Source organism: Macrotis lagotis, chromosome 4, assembly GCF_037893015.1.
Source record: "Macrotis lagotis isolate mMagLag1 chromosome 4, bilby.v1.9.chrom.fasta, whole genome shotgun sequence".
Classification (NCBI taxonomy): domain Eukaryota; kingdom Metazoa; phylum Chordata; class Mammalia; order Peramelemorphia; family Peramelidae; genus Macrotis; species Macrotis lagotis.
Window position 1 is genome coordinate 203799027 of NC_133661.1, and position 22206 is coordinate 203821232.

At 36.9% G+C, this 22206-nt stretch overlaps 1 protein-coding gene and 1 pseudogene across 4 annotated transcripts in view; one reads left to right on the plus strand and one right to left on the minus strand.

Annotated features, from left to right (window-relative positions):
- The window catches only part of LOC141522103 (photoreceptor outer segment membrane glycoprotein 2-like), a 45691-nt gene extending 26823 nt beyond the window's left edge, over positions 1-18868 (plus strand). For 3 of the 4 annotated variants that reach the window (XM_074235223.1, XM_074235221.1, XM_074235222.1), the window contains 3 exons: positions 13152-13814; positions 15534-15780; positions 17019-18868. In XM_074235223.1, coding sequence (XP_074091324.1) covers positions 13234-13814; positions 15534-15780; positions 17019-17216 — 1026 coding nt within the window. In that variant the 5' untranslated portion in view covers positions 13152-13233 and the 3' untranslated portion in view covers positions 17217-18868. Of the gene's footprint in view, positions 1-5630; positions 6527-13151; positions 13815-15533; positions 15781-17018 lie in introns of those variants that run through there. The other variant, XM_074235220.1, reaches the window with a different exon arrangement.
- LOC141523117 (U2 spliceosomal RNA) lies at positions 3517-3587 on the minus strand (annotated as a pseudogene).
- Positions 18869-22206: the final 3338 nt, after the last annotated feature.

Consider the following 22206-nt stretch of genomic DNA (forward strand, 5'->3'; position numbering starts at 1 on the left):
GGTGTTATTTTGAATCTAACATGTTTTCAGACTTGTTCAATATTGAATTTTTCCCTCTAGCTTTTTTGTCTTTAAAAAATATGACTTGAGGGGGCGGCTAGGTGGCGTAGTGGATAAAGCAACGGCCTTGGAGTCAGGAGTACCTGGGTTCAAATCTGGTTTTAGACACTTAATAATTAACTAGCTGTGTGGCCTTGGGCAAGCCACTTAACCCCATTTGCCTTGCAAAAACCTAAAAAAAAAATATGACTTGTAATATTGATGACTCCAGGGAAGGGGGAAGAAAATGAGAACAGATGAGAACTTATTTAAAAAGAAAACCAAAACCAAAATAAACAAAATGTACTTATTCAGTTTTTCTGATAGCTGACTTTCTTGAACTGCTGTCTTTCAAAAGTAGCATAATAAAATGTAAAAAAAAAACGTAAGGGTAGAAGAGGGGATTATAGCAGTCTCTCCAGAGTAAGTGATAGGAACAAGATGTTTTCTGGTTTTAGCTTGACAGGAAATGAGGTATGACCTCCAGTGGAGCCTGCTTTATTACTTAATGTGTACTTGGTTGCCTGATAGTTTTTAATTAGCAATGCTAGGATGCGCCAGTTCAATGCCTAGGACAGGTACCAAGTGAATATCTTTCTTTGCTATATGACAAAAATGACAAAGGCAAACACAATCAGCATCTACTAGCCTTTTAGTTCTTCCCTATTACAAAAAGTGCTGATAAATATATTTTTCTGTGTATGGGACCTCTCCCAAAATAAATGCCTAGTTGTGATATTTCTGGATCCAATATTAGGCACAGTTGAATACAAATAAATACATATAATAGCCTAAAGAAGAATATGGTGTAGTAAGGGTGGGGTTAAGAATAATTGAACAGTATTCCTGAAAAACAAATTAAAATGGGAACATCTTCCTGGCCATAACAATTTCTGCATTATTTTACAATCTAATAAAAGAAGCAAGGAAGCGTGTCATCATTTTTGACACTTGAAACTATTCTAGAGCAATCTCAAATTAGTTTACATTAGGGAATTTAAATGGCTTTTCCTGGTCTCCAGATTGTGGATTAGATGGTTTATTAGCTAAAACCTTCTAAGCTCTCAGGAATATGTGAATTACATTGTAAGCTGAATCATCATCTCTCCTCTGAACAGATGTTAATTTAATCATGTTTTTGTGCCGAAGCACTGTGCCAAGCCAGTAGCAAGTAGACATTGGGGCATCAAGAATAGATAGTTGTTGCTAGTACATATACTTGCATTTAAATGATTTGTGAGGTATTTGTTTTCTAAGCAAGAAAATAGATGCTTTCATTAGAAAAAAATAAAACTTGTAAAAAAAATATTGTTTAGAATTAATAATACCTAATTATAGGGGGTTTATACATTCATGCTTCTTGTTTCTTGGCATATACATATATACTTATTATTTCCCTCTCCCCTATCACCTGAGAATGTAAACTCCTTAAGAGAAGATTCCTTTTAATTCTTTGAACTGATATCCTCCAAATTTAGTAAAAGATCTAGCACATCATAGATGCTTGATGAATACTTGTTGATTGATACACATAAATGGCTGTAATTATGACATCTCAGAGAGCATAGTTCATATGTAACTTGGTCTGTACTGTAAACACTAACCTGAGAATTTAAGGACCCCTTATTCAATCCCTTTCAGATTAGGGCTACAGTAGGGATTAGTTTGACAGGGAATTAGTCTATCTCTCTTCTCAAATACCAGTAAAACCTCTTGCCTAGATTTGCTTCTGACACTGTCCATGGTGTATATTCTGTATAGATCTAGTCCCTGTGCCAAATGTGAGACTTCAGATCTTGCCTTGGAGAAGGTTGGTGTTTTTTATTGTTTGTTTTTACCTTATACATTTTCTGGGGATAAATCAGTCTCCTTAGCCAAAAATGAGATATTTTGCAATGTAGTTTCTAGTGTTCTCATTTTCTTTGGTTTTTTTTTTTTGAAGTGGGATTGATTCATTAAAAATATTTTCAGGTAGGATATTATTAAGTGCAAATGAATGATGCGTAAGGTCTCTTAACCAAAGTTAATGCTATTTCTTTTATCTGGAACAAAACATTGCAGATTAGTGGAAGGAGTAATGAGTTAAGAGAAAGTTGGATTTGAATCCTGTCCCTAACATTTACAAGGTTTGTGACTCTGGGTAAGCCACCTAATTTATCTGATCTTCAGTTACTTCATCCACAAAACTGTATCTTCCAAAAAGAGTTGGTGTGAGGCTCAAATGAGATGTGTGTCAATATTAAAGTGTTGAGTTAATGTAATTATCATTGTTACTAAACCTGAGAAAAAGAGAGGGAGAGAATACAAGAATCTCCAGGGACTGGGGAAATGTACTCAAAATAATTATTAAAAAGTTAGGATGTACAGTGGATAGAGGACTAGCCCTGGAGACAGGAGGACCTGAGTTCAAATTTGACCTCAGACATTTAATACTTTTAGCTGTGAGCATGGGAAAGTCACCTAACCCCATTGCCTTGCAAAAACCTTAAAAAAAAGAATATTGACAATATCTTTTCATTTCTCTGCCTCACTCTATGTTTCCATATCTCTTTGCATCTGTCTCTCTCACACACATATACACATATACATACCTAGAATAAATTTGAAGATGATCATTTCTTATAAATATGATTAATTTTGAATATTTTTCTTAAATAGGAAAATTTAGGATAATTACTATGTTCCAGTAAAAGTATTCATAACAATTAATAATTATGTTTAGGAGAGCTGAGTTGAAAATTTTCATTTCAATTAAATTGCAGTATTTATCATTGAAAATTCTGCATGAAATTAAGAGTCAACTTGCATTCTAATTTTATTTTCTAGAATCTATCAACATTGGTATGGCTTTCTATTGACTCTTCCCCTCACCCTGTGAGAATTTACATATAGTCAAGCAAAACATAACACACTGTTCTTGTTCAAAAATATATCCCCAGTCTGTACCTAGTATCTAGAGGCATATTTCATTATCAATTACATTGAAGTCCTGAATGGTCACCACACTGCTCAGAGTTCTGAAACCTCTCATTATTGTTTTCTTTTATATTATTGTTATCATATACATAGTTCTTTTAGCTCTGCTTACTGCATTCTTCATCAATTTATACAAGCTTTCTGAAGTTTTTTGAATTATTCATATTTGCAAGTTGTAGAGCATAATAATAATCCATTATGTTCATATACATTTTTTTTAGTCATTCCCCAAACAAGTTCTCCCCTGTTATAAAAAGTACTATGTATATATTTCTGTGCATATAGGACATTTCCCTCTGTCTTTGACTTTGTTCAGGTACATACCTAAATGAAATGATGTTACTGGGCAAAGGCTTTATATAGTTTGACTACTTTGATTCTCAAGAGCACAGCTCTTGTCCTCATATTTAGGCTACGGTAGTTTATGCTTCTGTTTCAAAAAATGTTATACACTCTCTCTTTGGGTTCCTGCTTGGAGTTAATACAATCTATAAAGGCAATAGAAGGAAGCAAATCAAAATGATATGTCAATGTTACTACACTTGATCTTAGCCAAAAGGCTGAGAAGCGATATATGTCAATGTTGCAGGAATCTATTTAGAGGGTTAAGTTTTCATGTTATAATGTAGGAGCACAATTAAATAGCTGTTTTGCCCTGGGAATGGAAAGGACTCACTCCAGTTAATTAATATTTACCAAGGCTGTTCTATCAGTGAAGTCCATTAGGAATTTGAAGCTTTGCCAAAATTGTGACAATTAGATCACCATATTTATTACATGCTGAATTTATTAATTACTTAAAAAGGAAAGGCAACCTGTACCAAACAGATTCACAGTTTACTGTCTTTTTATGTTCTGCTTTATCTATAGAATTGCTCATTTTATTTGGTGCTAGTTAAGTTCAGAATTTAAAAAAATTAAAAACAAAAATGGGAGCAAAAGAGGAGCTTGGAGGTGAGAGGAGAAATGTCAGAGAATGTCCTTATTTTCAATCCTCAGTAATTTCTGCTTTCCAGAACTTCTCAAAATTAATGATTAGTACTTACACAATTGATATCTGTCAGTTCTTCTTACAGGAAAAAAAGGGCCTGAGGATATATATTATCATGCTCTACCAATTTTAATGATCTCGTTTTTCCAGGTGCTTTTTAAAATGTTATTTTTCCTATTTTATTTTGGCCTTGCATCCTTCCAACATACCTGGGACTGGCTCTAATCAATTGTTCATGTTTGATCTTTTTTTGGAAAAGGTAGAATAAAAAGATGGTTTTCATCCTCATCACTAAGGATTCTTCCTATCAAATTTTTTAAAAATCAAAATAAAAAAATCAAAAAAGTTTAAAAAAGTTTTCTTTTGAGAGTCATTCAAGCAGATTGGTAAGATTTGTTCATTTTATTTGGTGTTTGTTAAGTTCAGAATAAAAAATGTAAAAACAAAAACAAGGGAGCAAGAGAGGAGTTTAGAGGTAGGAGAAGAAATGCCAAGAATGTCCTTATTTTCTATTACTGACTTTTTCATTCAGGATATGTTAGGATCACCCAGGAAGTAGAATTCAAATGACTTGTTTGAGATCTGGGCTCAACACCTCAGATACTTGCTGATCATGGGCACTAGTTCCTCATAGCTTCAATTTCCTTATTTTTTTTTTTTTTAGGTTTTTGCAAAGCAAACGGGGTTAAGTGGCCTGCCCAAGGCCACACAGCTAGGTAATTATTAAGTGTCTGAGACCAGATTTGAACCCAGGCACTCCTGACTCCAGGGCTGGTGCTTTATCCACTATACCACCTAGCTGCCCCCAGTTTCCTTATTTTTAAAATAAGATATAATACTTTCACACCTACTTTATGTGGGTATTAAGTCTGAATAGAAATTATATAATTTGTACTCTTTTATCTAATATATTTAAAAATTTAGGTAAATTTTCCTCTTCTTTGTTTTTACACCTACTTTCCAGTTACAGCTTTCTTAAATGCTCTCCTAGAGGAAATTTTTCTCCTAGTGGAAAGATGAATTTGGAATCAAGAGACCTGGGTTCAAATCATGGTCCTTATGTTTGCTGATGTCAGAGTTCACTGGGTCTCAGTTTTCTCAGGTGTAAAAAAGGGGATATTTATGTGTACTACCTGTAACTCATAGGTATTAAAACTTTAAAAGTGCTACATAAATGGAGTTGCGAGAGTTCCCACATCAAGGCAAATACCCTTTTCAGTGGGAGAGAGAAACAGGTCATTATGAGCTGATCCTCTCCCACTGAAAAGTATTCAGTTGGTTGGTTCTTGTCCTTCGTTATCAAAGAAGACCAAAATAACATCACTATGTTTGAGACAAATTACAATGTGTTTGACTGTGGCTGATCAGACCAATATGAGCTCAGAATGTTCTACCACAGGTCAGACACAAATAGTCCAGGTGAACAGCTGGGATAGATTCTCTAAACTTATGTATGTCATGTTTCTATTTTTAAATAAATATTTTATTTGTTTTCCAATTATATACAATAATGGGTTCTACCTATAATTTTTTGGTAAGGTTTTGAATTATACACATTCCCCCCCTCCCCCCCCCAGAAGGTAGTCTGATAATCTTTACATTGTTTCCATGCTATATACATTGATCAAAATTGAATGTGTTGAGAGAAAAATCCTATCCTTGAGGAAAAAATAAAATATTACAGATAGCAAAACTATGTAGTACATAAGATAACTTTTTTTAAAAAAATTGAAGGTAAAGTCTTTGGTCTTTGTTTAAACTTTACAGTTTTTCTCTGGATACAGTTGGTATTGTCTGTCACAGATACCCTAAAAGTGTCCCTGATTATTGCACTGATGGAATGAACAAGTCCATTAAGGTTGATCATCACCCCCATGTTGCTGTTAGGGTCTAATGTTCTTCTGTTGTGCTCATCTCACTCAGCATCAGTTCATGCAAGACTTTCCAGGCTTCTCTGAATTCCCATCCTTCCTGGTTTCTAATGGAACAAGAGTTCCATCACATACATATGCCACAATTTGTTTAGCCAATGATGAACATTCATTTGATTTCCAATTCTTTGCCACCACAAACAGGGCTGCTATGAATATTTTTGTACAAGTGTCATGTTTCTTTTGAGTTGCCTTCCTCATACAGCACAGAACCCTCTCTCAGGGTATGCCATGCTGGCCGGTCTTTTGCCAGTGTTTCCCATGCTGCAAAATCAATTTTAAAGTTCTTCAGAGAGACCTTCAGTATCACTTCTTCTGACCCCCTTGTAAGCTCTTGCCCATAAACTACACTTTTTTGGCAAGTACACTTCTAGCATTCCACCAACATAACCACCTCGTTGTAGTTGCACTCTCTGTAGTTATGTTGGAATGGTGGGCAGTTTCATTCGCGAAAGGACCTCAGTGTCTTGGTATCCTCTCCTGCCAGGTGATCCTTAGAATCTTCCTAAGACAAATTAAGTGGAAGTCATTCAGTTTCCTGACTTGGTGCTGGTGGATTGTCCATGTTTCACAGGCACACAGCAATAAGGTCAGTACAACGACTCTGTAGACCTTCAGCTTGGTAGTTAGTTTAATACCTCTTCTCTCCCCCCACTTTCTTTTGGAGCCTCCCAAATATAATCAGATACAGTTACACCCATGGTAGGCTGATGAGAGGGATGTTATATTAGTAAGACTGTCAGAAGTAAGGCAGTCTGGAATAGATAAAGATTTGCCTCCTTCCTGTGTACCCCATCCCCAATTTTGTGATGTTCAAATGGGGTAAAAGTAATGCTTCCTGATCCAAACTGGCAGCATGCCATCTGAAATAACCCAGGCAAGGAGAAAGCCTGCCTTGATATTTGTGGATACAACATTGGCACTTTGGAGTGAAGCCAGAATATTGTGAGGCTCAGATGAGATGATGGATGTAAAGTACTTTGTAAATCTTAAAGCACTATATTAATGCTATATCATCATCATCATCGTCATCATTATATTACAATCATCCAACCCTTCAGTCTGGCAATGACATCATTCCCTGAGCCTGCCATTGTACTCCTGCTAAGCTCAAGAAATATTATAGAGCAATACAATACTTGCAAATGGGCTTTTGGTATGGGCTCTTTTAAACTTAATCTGTATTATTATGAACACTTTCTAAAACCTAGACAATCAACAAAACAATAAATCAAGACTTGATTTATAGTATTTTGTGATTTCTGATATATAAATGCTCACACTGAAATTTTAACAATTGATTCTTGCAAACTAGGCTGGCTTCAGTACACTCCTGGGCAAAGCCCTAGTGACACTCAACTAATTATAACGTTTTATATGCATATGTTATTTCTTTATTCCTTTTAATTGATCTGACCTATTTCCTATTTTTCCTGGACCTTTCCTATTTAATCTTCAACTTCATATGCAATAGTTTGGAATTTTGTCCCCTTGATCTCATTATGATTTCACCCTTCTTATATGCTAACATATACCTTTATGTATATACACATATGCACATTTTTTAAAATTTAAGGCATTGTGGTTAAGTGACTTGCCCAAGGTCACATAGCTAGCCCATTATTAAGTGTCTGAGGCCGGATTTGAACCCAGGTACCCCTGACTTCAGGGCCGGTGCTCTATCTACTACGCCACCTAGTTACCCTCACATATATACATTTTAATAAGGATTCAGAATGATTTTCCTTGTACAATACTCGGATTCCTTGTAATCTTGTTCTTTGATGAATAGAAGTCAATTTAGTACAATTGTTGTTTGTCCTTCATTCTCAAAGAAGACCATGATGCATCATATGAATTCGATTTGACTTGGGGGGATGCTTTACTAAGATAACAGACTCACTTTCTCCTCCAGAGTCATCTGGATCCAGTGACCAGAAATGGATCAGTTCAACTGGAGATGACCCTGAATGTGATACAATTAGGGTTATGTGACTTGGCCAGGGTTACACAGCTAGTAAATATCTGATAATCTTTTATATTGTTTTCATACTATACACTTATTGAAATTGAATGTTGGGGCAGCTAGGTGGCTTAGTGGATAAAGCACCAGCCCTGGAGTCAGGAGTACCTGGGTTCAAATCCGGTCTCAGACACTTAATAATTACCTAGCTGTGTGGCCTTGGGCAAGCCACTTAACCCCATTTGCCTTGCAAAAACCTAAAAAAAAAAAAAATTGAATGTGTTGAGAGAGAAATCATATCCTTGAGGAGAAAATAAAATATTAGAGATAGCAAAATTATGTAGTACATAAGACACTTTTTTTTTTCTTTAAGTTTTTGCAAGGCAAATGGGGTTAAGTGGCTTGGCCAAGGCCACACAGCTAGGTAATTATTAAGTGTCTGAGGCCAGATTTGAACTCAGGTACTCCTGACTCCAGGGCCACTGCGCCACCTAGATGCCCCATATAAGACACTTAAAAAAAAAATTGAAGATAATAGACTTTGGTCTTTGTTTGAACTCCATAGTTCTTTCTCTAGATATAGGTATTCTCCATCGCAGGTACTCTAAAGTTGTCCCTGATTTTGCACTGATGGAATGAGCAAGTCCATTAAGGTTGATCTTTACCCCTATGTTGCTGTTAGGGTATTAGTAAGGGTCAAGTATCTAAATTTAGATTTGAACCCAAGTCCTTCTGACTCCAGGGCTAGTGCTCCACCTAGCTGCCCCACTTTCTACAATTAGAACTGATCAGAAGATGAATGCTTTGGTGAGTTGGTGAAAAGATGCTTGTCAAGGTTGTTATAGAGGAAATGAATGCTTCAATTACAGTTTGGACTAAATTTATAAGGTCCATTCAAAGCTTTGAGGGTCTCTGATCCAATGAGCTTTAGCTTTCTTTAGAACTGATTGTTATTACTTGCCCTATATTTAGCTTTTTACTTTTTTATTTTTAAAGCTTTCTTAAAATTCATTTTCTTCATCTTCCTTTCTCTCTTAAGGATTATAAATCTTTAAATTGTATTATCTAATGTCTTCATCTTAAGTTTCCATTTATCTTTCATTTCCTCAAAACATTCTATAGAAAGAATCAAATAAAGAATTGTATTTGCCCTGGTTGATTGATTTCTCTGCTTCTATATTAGGATACTGACCCATAAGGGCACAGTATAAAAAGCTGCCTGATGATTTCTAGCCCACTGAGTTTCTTCTCCAACTGATAGCATAATAGTTAAATGGCCCACTGTCATTCATTCCCCTTCTGAAATTGCTTCAGTCAGTTGGTTAAAAGACCTCATCTATCTTCCATGTCTGGGTTTAGAAGACTATAATAAAATCCCACAATGATGTCATACTTATTCTTAGCCCTTTAAACCCAGGTTCACCCTTTTAGTTTCCTGTTTCCTGACTATACCAAGTTATCTTTAATGTAGGAGACAGGTTCTTCTTTTCACTTGTTTCTCTTTTCTGAACAACTCAATTCAGTTCAATTCAATAAACATTCACTAAATAGCGACATCGAGCACAACATTATGCTGGGAATGTAAAAGTAACACATCTTCCCTAGAGGAGCTTACTTTTTTTTCTTTTAGTTTTTAGGGGTTTTTTTTGCAAGGCAGTGGGGTTAAGTGGCTTGCCCAAGGCCACACAGCTAGGTAATTATTAAGTGTATGAGACCAGATTTGAACCCAGGTAGTCCTGACTCCAGGGCCGGTGCTTTATCCACTGCACCACCTAGCTGCCCCGGGGAGCTTACTTTTAAACAAAGAGCTGAGACAGTAAGATAGGGACACTATAATTAGCTACACTAGAAATTAGAGACTGATTTGGACCTTAGAAAAAAGCCAAACAGACAGGTCTGAGAGATTTAAAGAGATAACATTTTTAGCTGAGGGGATCAGAAGAATTAGGATTAGACCCTCAAGACTTTGAAATGTAAGACACTTTGACAGTATTCATATGGCACCTCATTGAAACAGTTGAGCTCAATACCTAGTTAGCAGCTTAATACCTAGTTAGCAAGAATGACTAGTTAAAATAAATTATCATGTGGAAGCTTAGCTCTCCTCAAATCTAGAGTCCAAACACTAATCCAGGTGACTTCCTCAGTTCCCCTCCTTCCTGCCCCCCCCCCTGGAAAAAATCAAACTCATCCACTCTGATTAAGAAGCTTGGTTTCCTAGGGCCTCTACCCAGGGGAACTAGTGTCCCTTTTAGGCTTCCTGTAGTAGTTTAGATCTGATATTAGGACAAATTGAAATATTTTACCTATTCTTCAAGTTAACAAAAGATTTACTTAATCATAGTAAGAAATTGAGGACATCTCCAATCATCTCACATAAGCAAAGCTCCTTTGTTTGAATGACCCATTTTTTGTTTGTTTTGTTTTTCTTGTTGCAAGATAGTGGAGTTAAGTGACTTGCCCAGGATCACACAGCTAGTAAGTGTCAAGTGTCTGAAGCTGTATTTGGGTTTTCTTTGGCTTTTTTTTTTTTTTTTTTTTTGCAAGGCAAATGGAGTTAAGTGGCTTGCCCAAGGCCACACAGCTAGGTAATTATTAAGTGTCTGAGGCCGGATTTGAACCCAGGTACTTCTGACTCCAAGGCTGGTGCTTTATCCACTATGCCACCTAGCTGCCCTGAAGATATATTTGAACCCAAGTCTCCCTGAATCTAAGGCCACTTAGCTGTCCCAACCGTTGTTTTTCAACAGCAACACTCCAGAGATGTGTTCCAAATGGCTATTTTGTGTTTAGGTGACCAAAACTGATTTAAACAGTCAAAACTACTCTTATCTTCTAAGTCAAACTAAGTCTCAATTAAAAGTCTCATTCTTTTTTTTTTTTTAATTTTATGTCATCCTGCTGACTGATCAGAGACTACTTTCAGCCACTTTTATCACTTCCTGTCCCACTAAGACTGACCAGGGTCATCCATCCCCAAATCTCTACATCATAGCAATCCTATGAAGAACAAAATTCAGGACCCTGACTCAATAGCATGGATTGCTAGGGACCATAAGACTTGCATAAAGTCCTACCTAAGCACAAATTACATTGGATCCTCCTACCTGCCTATTCTCACTACATACACAGCAGTCACACATGGAAAACTGCCCATCCACTGACATATAAGTAGGTTTTTTGGCAATTATATGTTTTATGCATTTTAAGACATTATCCTGAGTCCATAGGCTTCACTAGACTGCAAAAAGATCCAAAAAGGTTCATGACACCTGCACACACACACACACACACACACACATACACACCACACACACATTAAGAACCCTTGATCTACAGCAATGGCAACAGTGGAAAAATATGGAAGTAGCTTTTGTGATAGACTTATCATAAAGAATGTTATCTACCTGCAACAAAGCTAGTGGTGTTGGAATACAGACTGAATGAAGCACATTTATTATTATTATTGTTATCATTAATTTTATTTTATTTTTTGTTTTTGCAGGGCAGTGGGGTTGGGGTGACTTGCCCAGGGTCACACAGCTGGGTGACTGTTGGGTGTCTGAGGCCAGATTTGGACTCGGGTGTTCCTGACTCCAGGGCCAGTGCTCTGTCCACTGAGCCACCTAGCTGCCTCTATTATTATTATTTTTTAATTAAAAATTTTAAATTTTTTCTCTTTCCTTTATTGCTCATGAGGGGCTATAGTTTTTGGGGGAAGGGGTCTTATGTTTACTCTTAAAACAAGAATATTTTATTAATGTATAAAAAAACATCATTTGTGCAAAAATAAATATAATAAAAAATTTTAAAAAAAGAACCCTTGATCTAGTAAAATCATCAAGGAATAAAACACGGGAAAAGAAATGTATGCCAATTAAGTGGTTGAATCTCACATAACCAAAAATTGAATTTTAAAAAATGAGAGACTTGAGAAAGCAACTAAAAATATTTTTTCAGTTGTAGGGAAACACTTAATCTGGTCTTTGTCATGAATGAAAGGGGATCTTTTTAGGGGAGCAAATTAGCAGTGTCTGGCTATCTAAAAATTGTCAACCATTAAGATAGAAAACTTGGCTCCAAAGTGGGCACTGTGCTCCACTATATTAGGTCCTAAGGTTTTCTTCTGATGTTTTGTTGAGCAGATCTTGCTTGGAAAGATAAACCTATTTACTTCAACAAACAAATATTTGCTATAAATATTCTCAAAAAAAGTTTTCCTGGAAAGGAGTCATATATAATTTAAAAAAAAAGACGGGTAGTGGGCCTCATCTGGGACCAAGTTTATAGATGCAGAAGGGAGAGATCCCTAATCTCATTCATTCACTCCATTCGTTCATTAAATATTTGCAATTTTTTTTGTTTGTTCTTTCCTTGAGATTAAGGACTATATTGTTTGCTTGTTGTACACCTATCCTCAGCTCTTAGCTCAGTGCCCCACATAAAGTTAGTGCTTAACAAATGATTATGTATTCATCTATCAATTCATTCATATATTCATTTATGGTCATTGAAAATCCAGGTTTCAAAAACTAGATAAAAATTATAACAGTGATATTTAAAATGGATTTTTTTGTTTGCAAAACTAATTTATCAATTTGCAAAAAGATTCCCATTAGGACTTGTAATCAAATATTTGTAAATCATCTACCATGTAGAAAAGTATAAGAAAGTGTGCTAGGCTCCAGAAGAGAAACAAAGGTCAATAAAATAGGGTCCTTGTGCTCATCAAGCCATGGTAAATGAATGTAGGACCAGTTGTTTCACTCAGAGGGATTTCAGTTTCAACTCAGTTTTTCTTATGTCAGGATGCACAATAGTCCTGTTTTTGAAAGCCAGTCAGACAGATACTGATAAGTAGACAAGTCTCCTCTGAACTCCTTCATTCATTCATTCAGCATTGTTCTATATTTTACAACATATACAACAGCATTTATAAGTCTATAATTCTTAAGTACAGCAACCATTACCTCTTTCTCCTGACTAATCCTACAGACAGTCATTCTACTTACTCAGGACCTCCTATAGCGTTCAGTAGAGATACAGTAGAATCAGCTCATCCTTCCCTTTCCATATTTTTCATATTTCTAGCTTTAAGGAATTATATGCAACCTCAGGAGGTAGGGAGCATAGGTAGTGGAATTGGGAATTGGGCTCTTGACAGGATGATTCTGTATCAGTACCTAGAGTTAAACAAAATCTGTAAAAATAATAAAAACCTATAATCTCACTTTTCTCCTACTTCTATAAGGCTTCTTCCCCTGCCACAGAAATCCAATTTGTTTACAAGTCCTCCCTTCCAAAGACATCTTTATTCTGATGTCAGTGAGACCATGGCTGTTCTCAAAGTGACCTTCACCAAATACAAACGCAACAAACTGGCCCAGATACTGTGGATTCTCAATTGGTTATCTGTGATGACAGGAGTCCTACTCTTCAGTCTTGGTCTTTTCCTAAAGATCGAGATCAAGAAGCGAATGGAGGTGTTGGCCAAGGGAGAAATCAGTTCTACCTCCAACATGCTCATCTCAGTGGGTCTTGTTGCCTGTGTCATCAATTTTCTTGGCGGCAAGATATGTTATGACTGTTCTGATATGCACAGGTACAGACGCTGGCAGCTGATCCTGCTTCCCTACATTGCCTTTGCCTTGTGTTTCACGTTCTTCCTCCTTGTGGGTGTGTTTATGTGCTATACCACAAGGAAGGAACTAGAGGAGTCTTTGTACCTGGGTCTGAGAGAAGCCATCAAGTCCTACAAGGATACAGACATCCCAGGACGTTGTTTCCTGAAGAAGACCATTGACTTAATACAAATTTGGTTTCAGTGCTGTGGCAACAACAGCTTCAAGGACTGGTTTGAGATCCAGTGGATATCGGCACGATATCTGAATATGGCATCAAAGGAGGTTGTGGAGTGAGTATCCCTGAAGGGAATGGGGGATTGGAGCATGGGAACAGACCCTGACAGAGGATTTGGCCTTTTCCTTATAATTCTATGAGTACAATTTCTTCTCTGGATCACAAACTGGGTTTTGAGGGGAATAGGGAAAATAGTTCAATGGGAATATAATGGAGTAGTTGGGATTAGGGTTGGGAAGACTTGAATTTAACTCCTTTCTCAGACTCTTGCTTACTTGTATGAATCTCTAGCAATAACAATCAATCAATAAACATATGGTAAGCATATTTATTTAGCATTGCTAAGCTCTGGGAATATAAAAATCAGCAAAAGACAGTCCCTGCTCCTTGAGGAGCTTAATAATCTAGTGAGGGAGTCAGAATGCAAACAAATATAGACAAAGTAAACTATATATATATTTATGATAAGTAGAAAATAAATATCAGAAAGGAGATTTTAGAATTCATAATATAGTTCAATGTAACTCTAAGGTTTGCAAAGTGCTTTGCAATATTATTTCAATTTAGTGCTGTGATAACCCTGGGAAGTACTGCTGATATTTTTCCCATTTATATATTAGAAGATTGAGGCTGAGAGGTTAAGTGACAGTTTGTCATGTCTGAGGCCAGCAATTCACTTAAGCTCTCCTAGTCTCAGTTTCTCTACTTCACTTCTCTTAAACCCTACCAGTCTCAGTTTCTTTATTGCAGAAGGGTTGGATTTGATACTTTTAAGGTCTCTTTCATTTCTTTATCTATGATCCATCAATCCTAGTCTCAATGCTTCAGGTTATCTTTTTCCAGAAAATGTAGGGACTCTAACCACAAAGCAGACCATAAACTAGAGATTAGAGGGTCCATAATTTATTAAAGAGAACTCTATAAAAATTAAATGTTTTAGAAAGGAATTCTACTCTTTTCTAAAAATTACTGGTTCAGTGAAGAGTACTGGTCATAATTTCATTATGACCATTTCACTCACTTGAAAAATGCTTTAGCCTTATTGCTTTTCAAAGGATTTCAAAGTCCATTACCTGATCTGATTATCCTCGAATTATTCAATCTGTAAAACTGAGTCCATGATGATCTGAACTAAGCAAAATCCATCCACTTCAATGTAGGCATCCTGAGTAGAACAGGTAAGGGGTAGGAGCTCTAGGAAGCAGTGAATTTATATTCCCTTACCTCCCCATGTCTCTAGAGGGATCTGTCCTCTCTGGATATGATATGTGTAACTCAAGGAGTTTCATTCAAGGAGCACTGATCTCTCAAAAGCTGTGTCCACCTGGGGACATCTGTTTTGTTAGATGCAAATCTTAGAACTGGTCTGTACCATGCATTGCTTTGGTAGCCAGTTCTTTACCATCTTACTAATCTTGTTTTCTAAGTAGCAGACATTTCAGTAAACAGAGCAAGCAGATAAAAATAACCATTCTGGACAAAACTTGCATTTTTGTCATATTGCCACATGGGTGAGGTATTTATTTTTTCATCTGATTTCCCAGGGAGAAGTCACTTCAAGGTTAATTGATCTTGTAACAGACAAATCTCACAACTTTTAAGAAAAAGAAAAAAACCTTGGGCCTTTTTTCTACCTGCCCAGTTTGAGTAAATGATGAATTTGTGGTCTCTGCCTCTCCTCCTTTGGGAGTCAGGGATGAGTGTCTCTGGTTAGTTAAGGAGACCAAAAATTGTCTTGAGGCCAGTCATTGTTTCTTGCTGCTTCCCTCAACAGCCACCTGAAGAATAATATTGATGGGAAGTTCTTGGTGGATGGTGTCCCTTTTAGTTGCTGCAACCCCAGCTCTCCACGACCCTGTATCCAGCACCAGCTCACCAACAATACTGCCCATTACAACTATGACTTCCATACTGAGGAATTGAATGTCTGGATGAAGGGATGCCATGAAGCCCTATTAGATTACTATAGCCACATCATGTACTCCATTGGATTAATGGTGCTTATCATCTGGTTATTTGAGGTAAGTACAATTCCCAGAGAATTTGCTGGTCAAAAAAAAAAATCAAAACTTGCCATAATTCCGGTTATATGGATTGTCTGACTTTGTCCTAAGATCTGTATGTGTTCTACTTTTCCCAATCACTGTGCTTATTCTCTTCCCTTTCCATTCTCCTTTCCCCAAATCATCAGCTCTTTTTTTCTCCAATTTTTTCCATTAGACTTGTTCTCTCAACAGCATGATAGCCATGTTGATTTTAGGCAGCAGGTAGTTAGAAGTCATACCTAGGAAAGAAAAAGAGCTGGGCAGGTAATAGGAAGAGTAAATGAAGTTGAAGGATAATTTGTAAGGCTAAAAAGGAAAGGAAGAATAATTAAAAGAGTTTTTAAGAAAGAAGTTGAAAGTGACAAGAGGGAGAAAACAAGTAAGGAGGAAAAAAACAAACAAAAATATAGGAAGTGAGAAAAATGAAGGTAAGATTTTTAAAAAGTAAATAGAAAGGGAGCAGCTAGGTGGTGTAGTGGATAGAGCATGGGCCCTGAAGATAGGAAGACGTGAGTTCAAATTTGACTTCAGACACTTAATAATTACCTAACTGTGTGCCCTTGGACAAATCACTTAACCCTATTGCCTTGCAAAAACTAAAAGAAAAAAAATGGAAAGAAAAAGGAAGGAGGAGGGAGGGGCACTATATCAAGCATTTTACAGATATTATCTTATTGGATCCTTACAGCAATACTATAAGGTAGATGCTATTATTATCTTCATTTTACAATTGAGGAAATGGAAACAGAGGTTAACCAGAGTCACACAGCTACTAAATATCTGAGGCTAAATTTGAACTCAGGTTCTAGCTGTGAAAAGAGATAAAAATAGAAAGTTCTAGTTCAGGAAATGAATGAGAGAGACTGAGGGAGATGAATTGAAGAAAAGTAAGAAAGAGTAGCTCAACAGTTTTAGTTGGTGGGTAAAAGAGTGGAATTCATTGGACCTGAACAAGAGAAGGTGAGTATGAGAGAATGAATGGGGGACAGGAAGAATGGAGAAAAAACATAGAATGCCTGGAGAATGAAATAAATGCATCCTGACACCAACGACAGAATGAAATCTTCAGTAAAGGATGTAGATTAAAAACATAAAAATTCATAGATGGGGAAGGAGCGGTTTCATTCTACTACCTATTAAGTGCAGGTGGCATCTTAGTTTGTTGGACTATTGTTAAAATGTGTGGTATTTGTTAATTATCCATTTCTACGCAGCTCTGTGTTCTCGCTGGTGTTCGGTATCTGCAAACATCACTGAAGAATGTACCACTGGATGAACCTGAGTTAGATTCTGATGGATGGCTCCTTGAAAACAGCTTTGTAGAAACTGTTAAGTACAATTTGAATTTCATCAAAAATTTTGGAAAGGTGTCTATTGTCTGTGAGTTGCCAAATCTCAATAAGGATATTTAAAATAATAACTAGGGGCCAAATGATTCTAAAATCCATTCCTTTCAGCCTGCTGCACCTGAGGAATGTTGGAGAGACTAATTTCCACATTTGCCAAAAAAGCTGTCAGTGGAATAAATGATATTTGAATAGGAAGAAACCTGGTCATAACTCAAGCACTTACAAATTCAGTGGATGAGGTTGTTCTTATTTGTTGCCTCTGTCTCTTTTGTATAGGTGAGACTACCCTTTGCCGTCCTTGCTACTCCATTCCAGGGAGGCTTTTCTCCCTCCTGCACTTTTACCTAGACTCCACCGCTGACCTTCCTATCAATGTCCCATTCCCTTATCCCACTCCTTACTCTACTGAAAAGAATCCAATGTTACCCCTTCCTTTTGACCCTTAGGTTCAGTCCACTCTAGTTATGGGTTAATCCCAGAAGACTGTCCACCCTGGTCCTTAGCTTTGAGGCTGAACTTTGTATGTTTCTCTCCCAATTAGAGTATGAATTCCTTGAGAGCAAGAACTGTCTTTTTCCTTTATTTGCAACCTCAACACAATAAATGTACTCTGTTTCTTCCCTCCTCCCCTCCACCCCCCAACTTCACTCTGTTGGTAATAAAGTCTAAAATAAAGTTTGGTGAGTTTAAGACAAAAAAATATTTCACTTTCACTAAATCCCTCCTCCAAAGCATCATCACACTGTGGAGAGGACCTGGGTACTAGCACTTGGCTTGTTCTACCAATGTAATTCCAGTCCCAAAGATCACTGGTAGAGAATTCTCACCTCATTGATGGAGATGCATGCCCTGTGTCTATGAGAGGGGTAGGAGTGGAGGTGACAGGAGCAGGATTGAGGAGAGCTCTTCAGTTCTCTTTGGGAGTCTCCTTCTCCTCTGCAGCCACTTTGAGCACTTCTGGATTCTAAATTTAAGAGAAAAGATATCCACCTCATGTTGCTGAAGGAAAAGACTCTGGAAGGAAGCCAATATGAGAAGAGTGGGTAGTCTCTATCATATCCCCACCCCCAGTTTGTTGCATTACAGACTTTGGGGATGTCTTCCTTGGATGAGATCTAGGAGTGTTTCTCAAAGATTTGAATGCAAGGAACAGATTAGGCTGTCATTTGAAGATCACTCTAGCAAAATCTTGAGAGATAAAAATTTATTAAAAACTCACAGTTCTCAAAGTCCATTGAACTATAAATCCCTTGAGAATTTGTGGTCCAGTCATTTCAGTCATGTCCAACTCTTCATGACTCCATTTAGAGTCTTCTTGGCAAAGATACTGGAATGGCTTGGTATTTCCTTCTCCAGTTTATTTGAGAGAGCAGAAAACTGAGGCAAAGAGGCTCAAATGACTTGCCAAGGATAAATAACTAGTTAATGTCTGAGGTCACATTAGAACTCAGGATGATGAGTCTTCCTGACTTCAGACCAGGCACTCTATCCACTTAGCTGGTCTTCCTTGAGGAGAGGCAATGATTTTTCATGTCTCTTTACAGCCCCCAGAGCTTGGCACAGTGTCTTACAACTAGTCAGAGATTAATAAATGCTTGTTGACTTGACTATCTATAAAGTTTTAGAAAGTTGTGATCTGAATTAACCAAGATATATAAAATCAGAATGGATTCGTTTTTTAAAAAATGTATTTATAGGGGCGGCTAGGTGGTGTAGTGGATAAAGCACTGGCCTTGGAGTCAGGAGTACCTGGGTTCAAATCCAGTCTGGACACTTAATAATTACCTAGCTGTGTGGCCTTGGGCAAGCCACTTAACCCCATTTGCCTTGCAAAAACCTAAAAAAAAAAAGTATTTATTTTTTTATTTTAAAATTATTTTCCTCCAGTTACATGAAAAAACAAGTTTCAACATTTCCTTCCAAAACTTTGAGTTCCAAATTCTCTCCCTTCCTCCCTCTCTACTCCTTGCATTGAGAAAGCAAGTTACTTGGTGTAGGTTAAAAATGTGACACCCATGAAAAACATTAACTCAATAGTCATATTGTAAAAGTAAACATAACACTCTCCCCCCCCCCCCCACTAAGAGAAACTTCAAGAAAAATAAAGTGAGAATAAAAAGTTTGTTTCAGTCTACTGTAGTCAGACACAATTATCTGTCTTTGGTACTGATAGCATTGAAAGAATAGATTCTTGAAGTAAACATTCCATAAAATGTAATTAATTTTCCTTTCCTTTCTCCAAGCTGATTCCTAATTCTCCAGACTTTCTCCTACATGTCACATGTCTCTTTACTTAGGAAGCTCACTTCGCCCATGGACATGGCAAGCTGGATGTACCCTCAACCCCTTCAGTCCCTTCAGCCTTTTCCTTTAATTGGCTGGTTCTGCCCAGATCAACCCTGTCTTCCTTTTTCTCCAGGCTCCACTCCTGATTCTCCAGACTTTCTCTGTCAAGCCTTCCTTCCCTCCTCTTCTCAGCATCCTTTTTATTTCTTGTCTTTCCCCATTAGAATGTAAGCTCTTGAAGGTAGCATTGATGTTCATTTGGCTTGTATATAAATTCCGAAATGCTTGTTGACTTTTTCATTACATCTAACTTTTCTTAAATTTGTTTAAGATTTATTATTTCTTTTGTCAGTGGTTCTGCATACTGAGCCCATGCTCTGCATGCCCAATGCACTATATGGGAGGTACTTTTAGCCTTTCTGGGAAGTACATAAATCTTTAATTCTCCAACTGGGATTAGTGAGCTGAATTGTTCAGATAACAGTAGCTGCTGCAATACAGAAATAAGTATGAGTCACTAGAGGCCTCTTGACCAGTTTGTCATCACTGATAAATCCACAAAGTAAACTATTTCTTCTTGGGGCTTTACAGGAAAACATACTTTTGTTTAACAAATATGAGTTCATGATGATATTTTTAAATAAATATTTTATTTGTTTTTCCAACCACATACAAGGGTAATTTTTACCAATCTTTTTTTTTTTTGCAGGGTTTTGAGTTTGACAATTTTTCTCCCTCCTGCCCTTCCCTCCCTCTTCCTCCAATAGAAAGCAATCTGATATAGGCTTTACTTTTGTAACCATGCTAAACATAGATCAATGTTGAAAGTGTTGTGAGAGAAGAATCAGATCCAAAAGGAAGAAAGAAAACAGAGAACAAAATGATATAATAACAAGGCAACTCTTAAAAACTGAAGACAATAAACTTTGGTCTTCATTAAACTCCTTTCCTTCTCTGATATGGTATTTTTCATCACAAGTCTTTTAAAATTGTCTTTGAGGGGCGGCTAGGTGGCGCAACGGATAGAATACTAGCCCTGGAGTCGGGAGTACCTGAGTTCAAATCCGGCCTCAGACACTTAATAATTACCTAGCTGTGTGGCCTTGGGCAAGCCACTTAACCCCATTGCCTTGCAAAAAAAAAAAAAAAAACTAGAAAAAAAAATTAAAATGTCTTTGATTACTGATGCAATGAACAAGTCCATCATGGCTGATCATCACCCCATGTTATTGTTAGTGTTTATAATGTTGTTCTGGTTCTGCTCATTTCACTCAGCATTAATTCATGCAACTCTCCAGGCTTTTCTGTTGGGCATCAACTGAATTTCCAATTCTTTGCCACTACAAAAAGACCTACTATGAATTTTTTTGTACATGTGGGATTTTTTCCTTTTTTCATTATCTCTTCAGGATATAGACCCATTCATTAGTGGTATTGCTGGATCAAAGGGTATGTACATTTTTGTTGCCTTGTGGGCATAATTTCAAATTTCTCTCCAGAAAAGTAGGATCAGTTCACAACTCCACCAACAATGCATTAGTGTCATGTTATTATTCTTAAATGGTTGGCATCCATCAGTCAGGGAAAAAGCAGAACTTTAGAACTCTGTAATACATGTGAAGTATTTTGTTCGATACTCTCTCCCCAGTTCCTAATCTCCCAATTTATTTTATACAAATCCTTATACTTATGTTTTGATTGACTTTATTTATTTTTGCCATACTTAATCCCTTCTGGGGCTGGAGAGTGTTACTGGACAAGGAAGCTCCTCCCCCAAATGAAGTCAAGAAGAGTTGAACACAACTGAAATGACTAAACAGCAACAAGCTAAGTGCTGGGGACTAGGAATATACAAGTACACAGAATGAAACTACTTGCTAACAAAGAAACTTATATCCTGCAGATTCAGACATATTTGCTGTAAAAAATAGATTAATATTTTAAAGATGTATGAAAACTTTATGTACTTTCAATGCACACATGTATCATAACTATATATGTATATAGACACACACACATGCATGCATATTTCTCCATTTCCATGGCTTCTTATTTTAGGATGCAACATATATTGGGCTATTAGGACCAATATACTATGAAGTCTTTGGCCATCTTCATGCCCCAGCTCTGGAAACAAATGAAATGAAAAAAGCATTTATTTCCTGCTTAGTCTATACCAAGCACTTTACTTATATTAATGTTGTTTAGTTGTGTCTGACTTTTTACTTGGGAGTTTTCTTGGCAAAAATCCTGGAATGGTTTGCCATTTTCTTATCCAGTTCATTTACAACTGAGGAAAATAAGGCAAATAGGGTTGAGTGATTTGTCCAGGGTCACACAGCTAGAAATTATCTGGATTTGAACTCAGACCTGGTATTCTGTGCTTTATGTTGCCCAAAAACTATAGTAAGCTGGTAATACAAATACAAAAAGTCCCTGCCCTCAAGCCCTCCTCAAATAACACATATTGAGGAGACTTTGGTGGGGTTATAAGTGTGCCTGTTTCACAACTGGAGAGGGGAAGGAGGAACACTGGAAAGTAAATGAAACTTGGGTGGTGGTGAGAAGGGAGTTTGAAGGGAAGCATAGCTGAGTTTTACCTTAAACAGTGTCTTCTCAGAAAGACAATTACCACTTAGGAGGGAAGGCACAATAATCAAACCAATACTATCATTCCTGAAAAGAGTATCTAACAGCAATACCACTACTGGGTCTGTACCCTGAAGAGATGATGAAAAAGAGTAAAAACATCAATTGTACACAAATA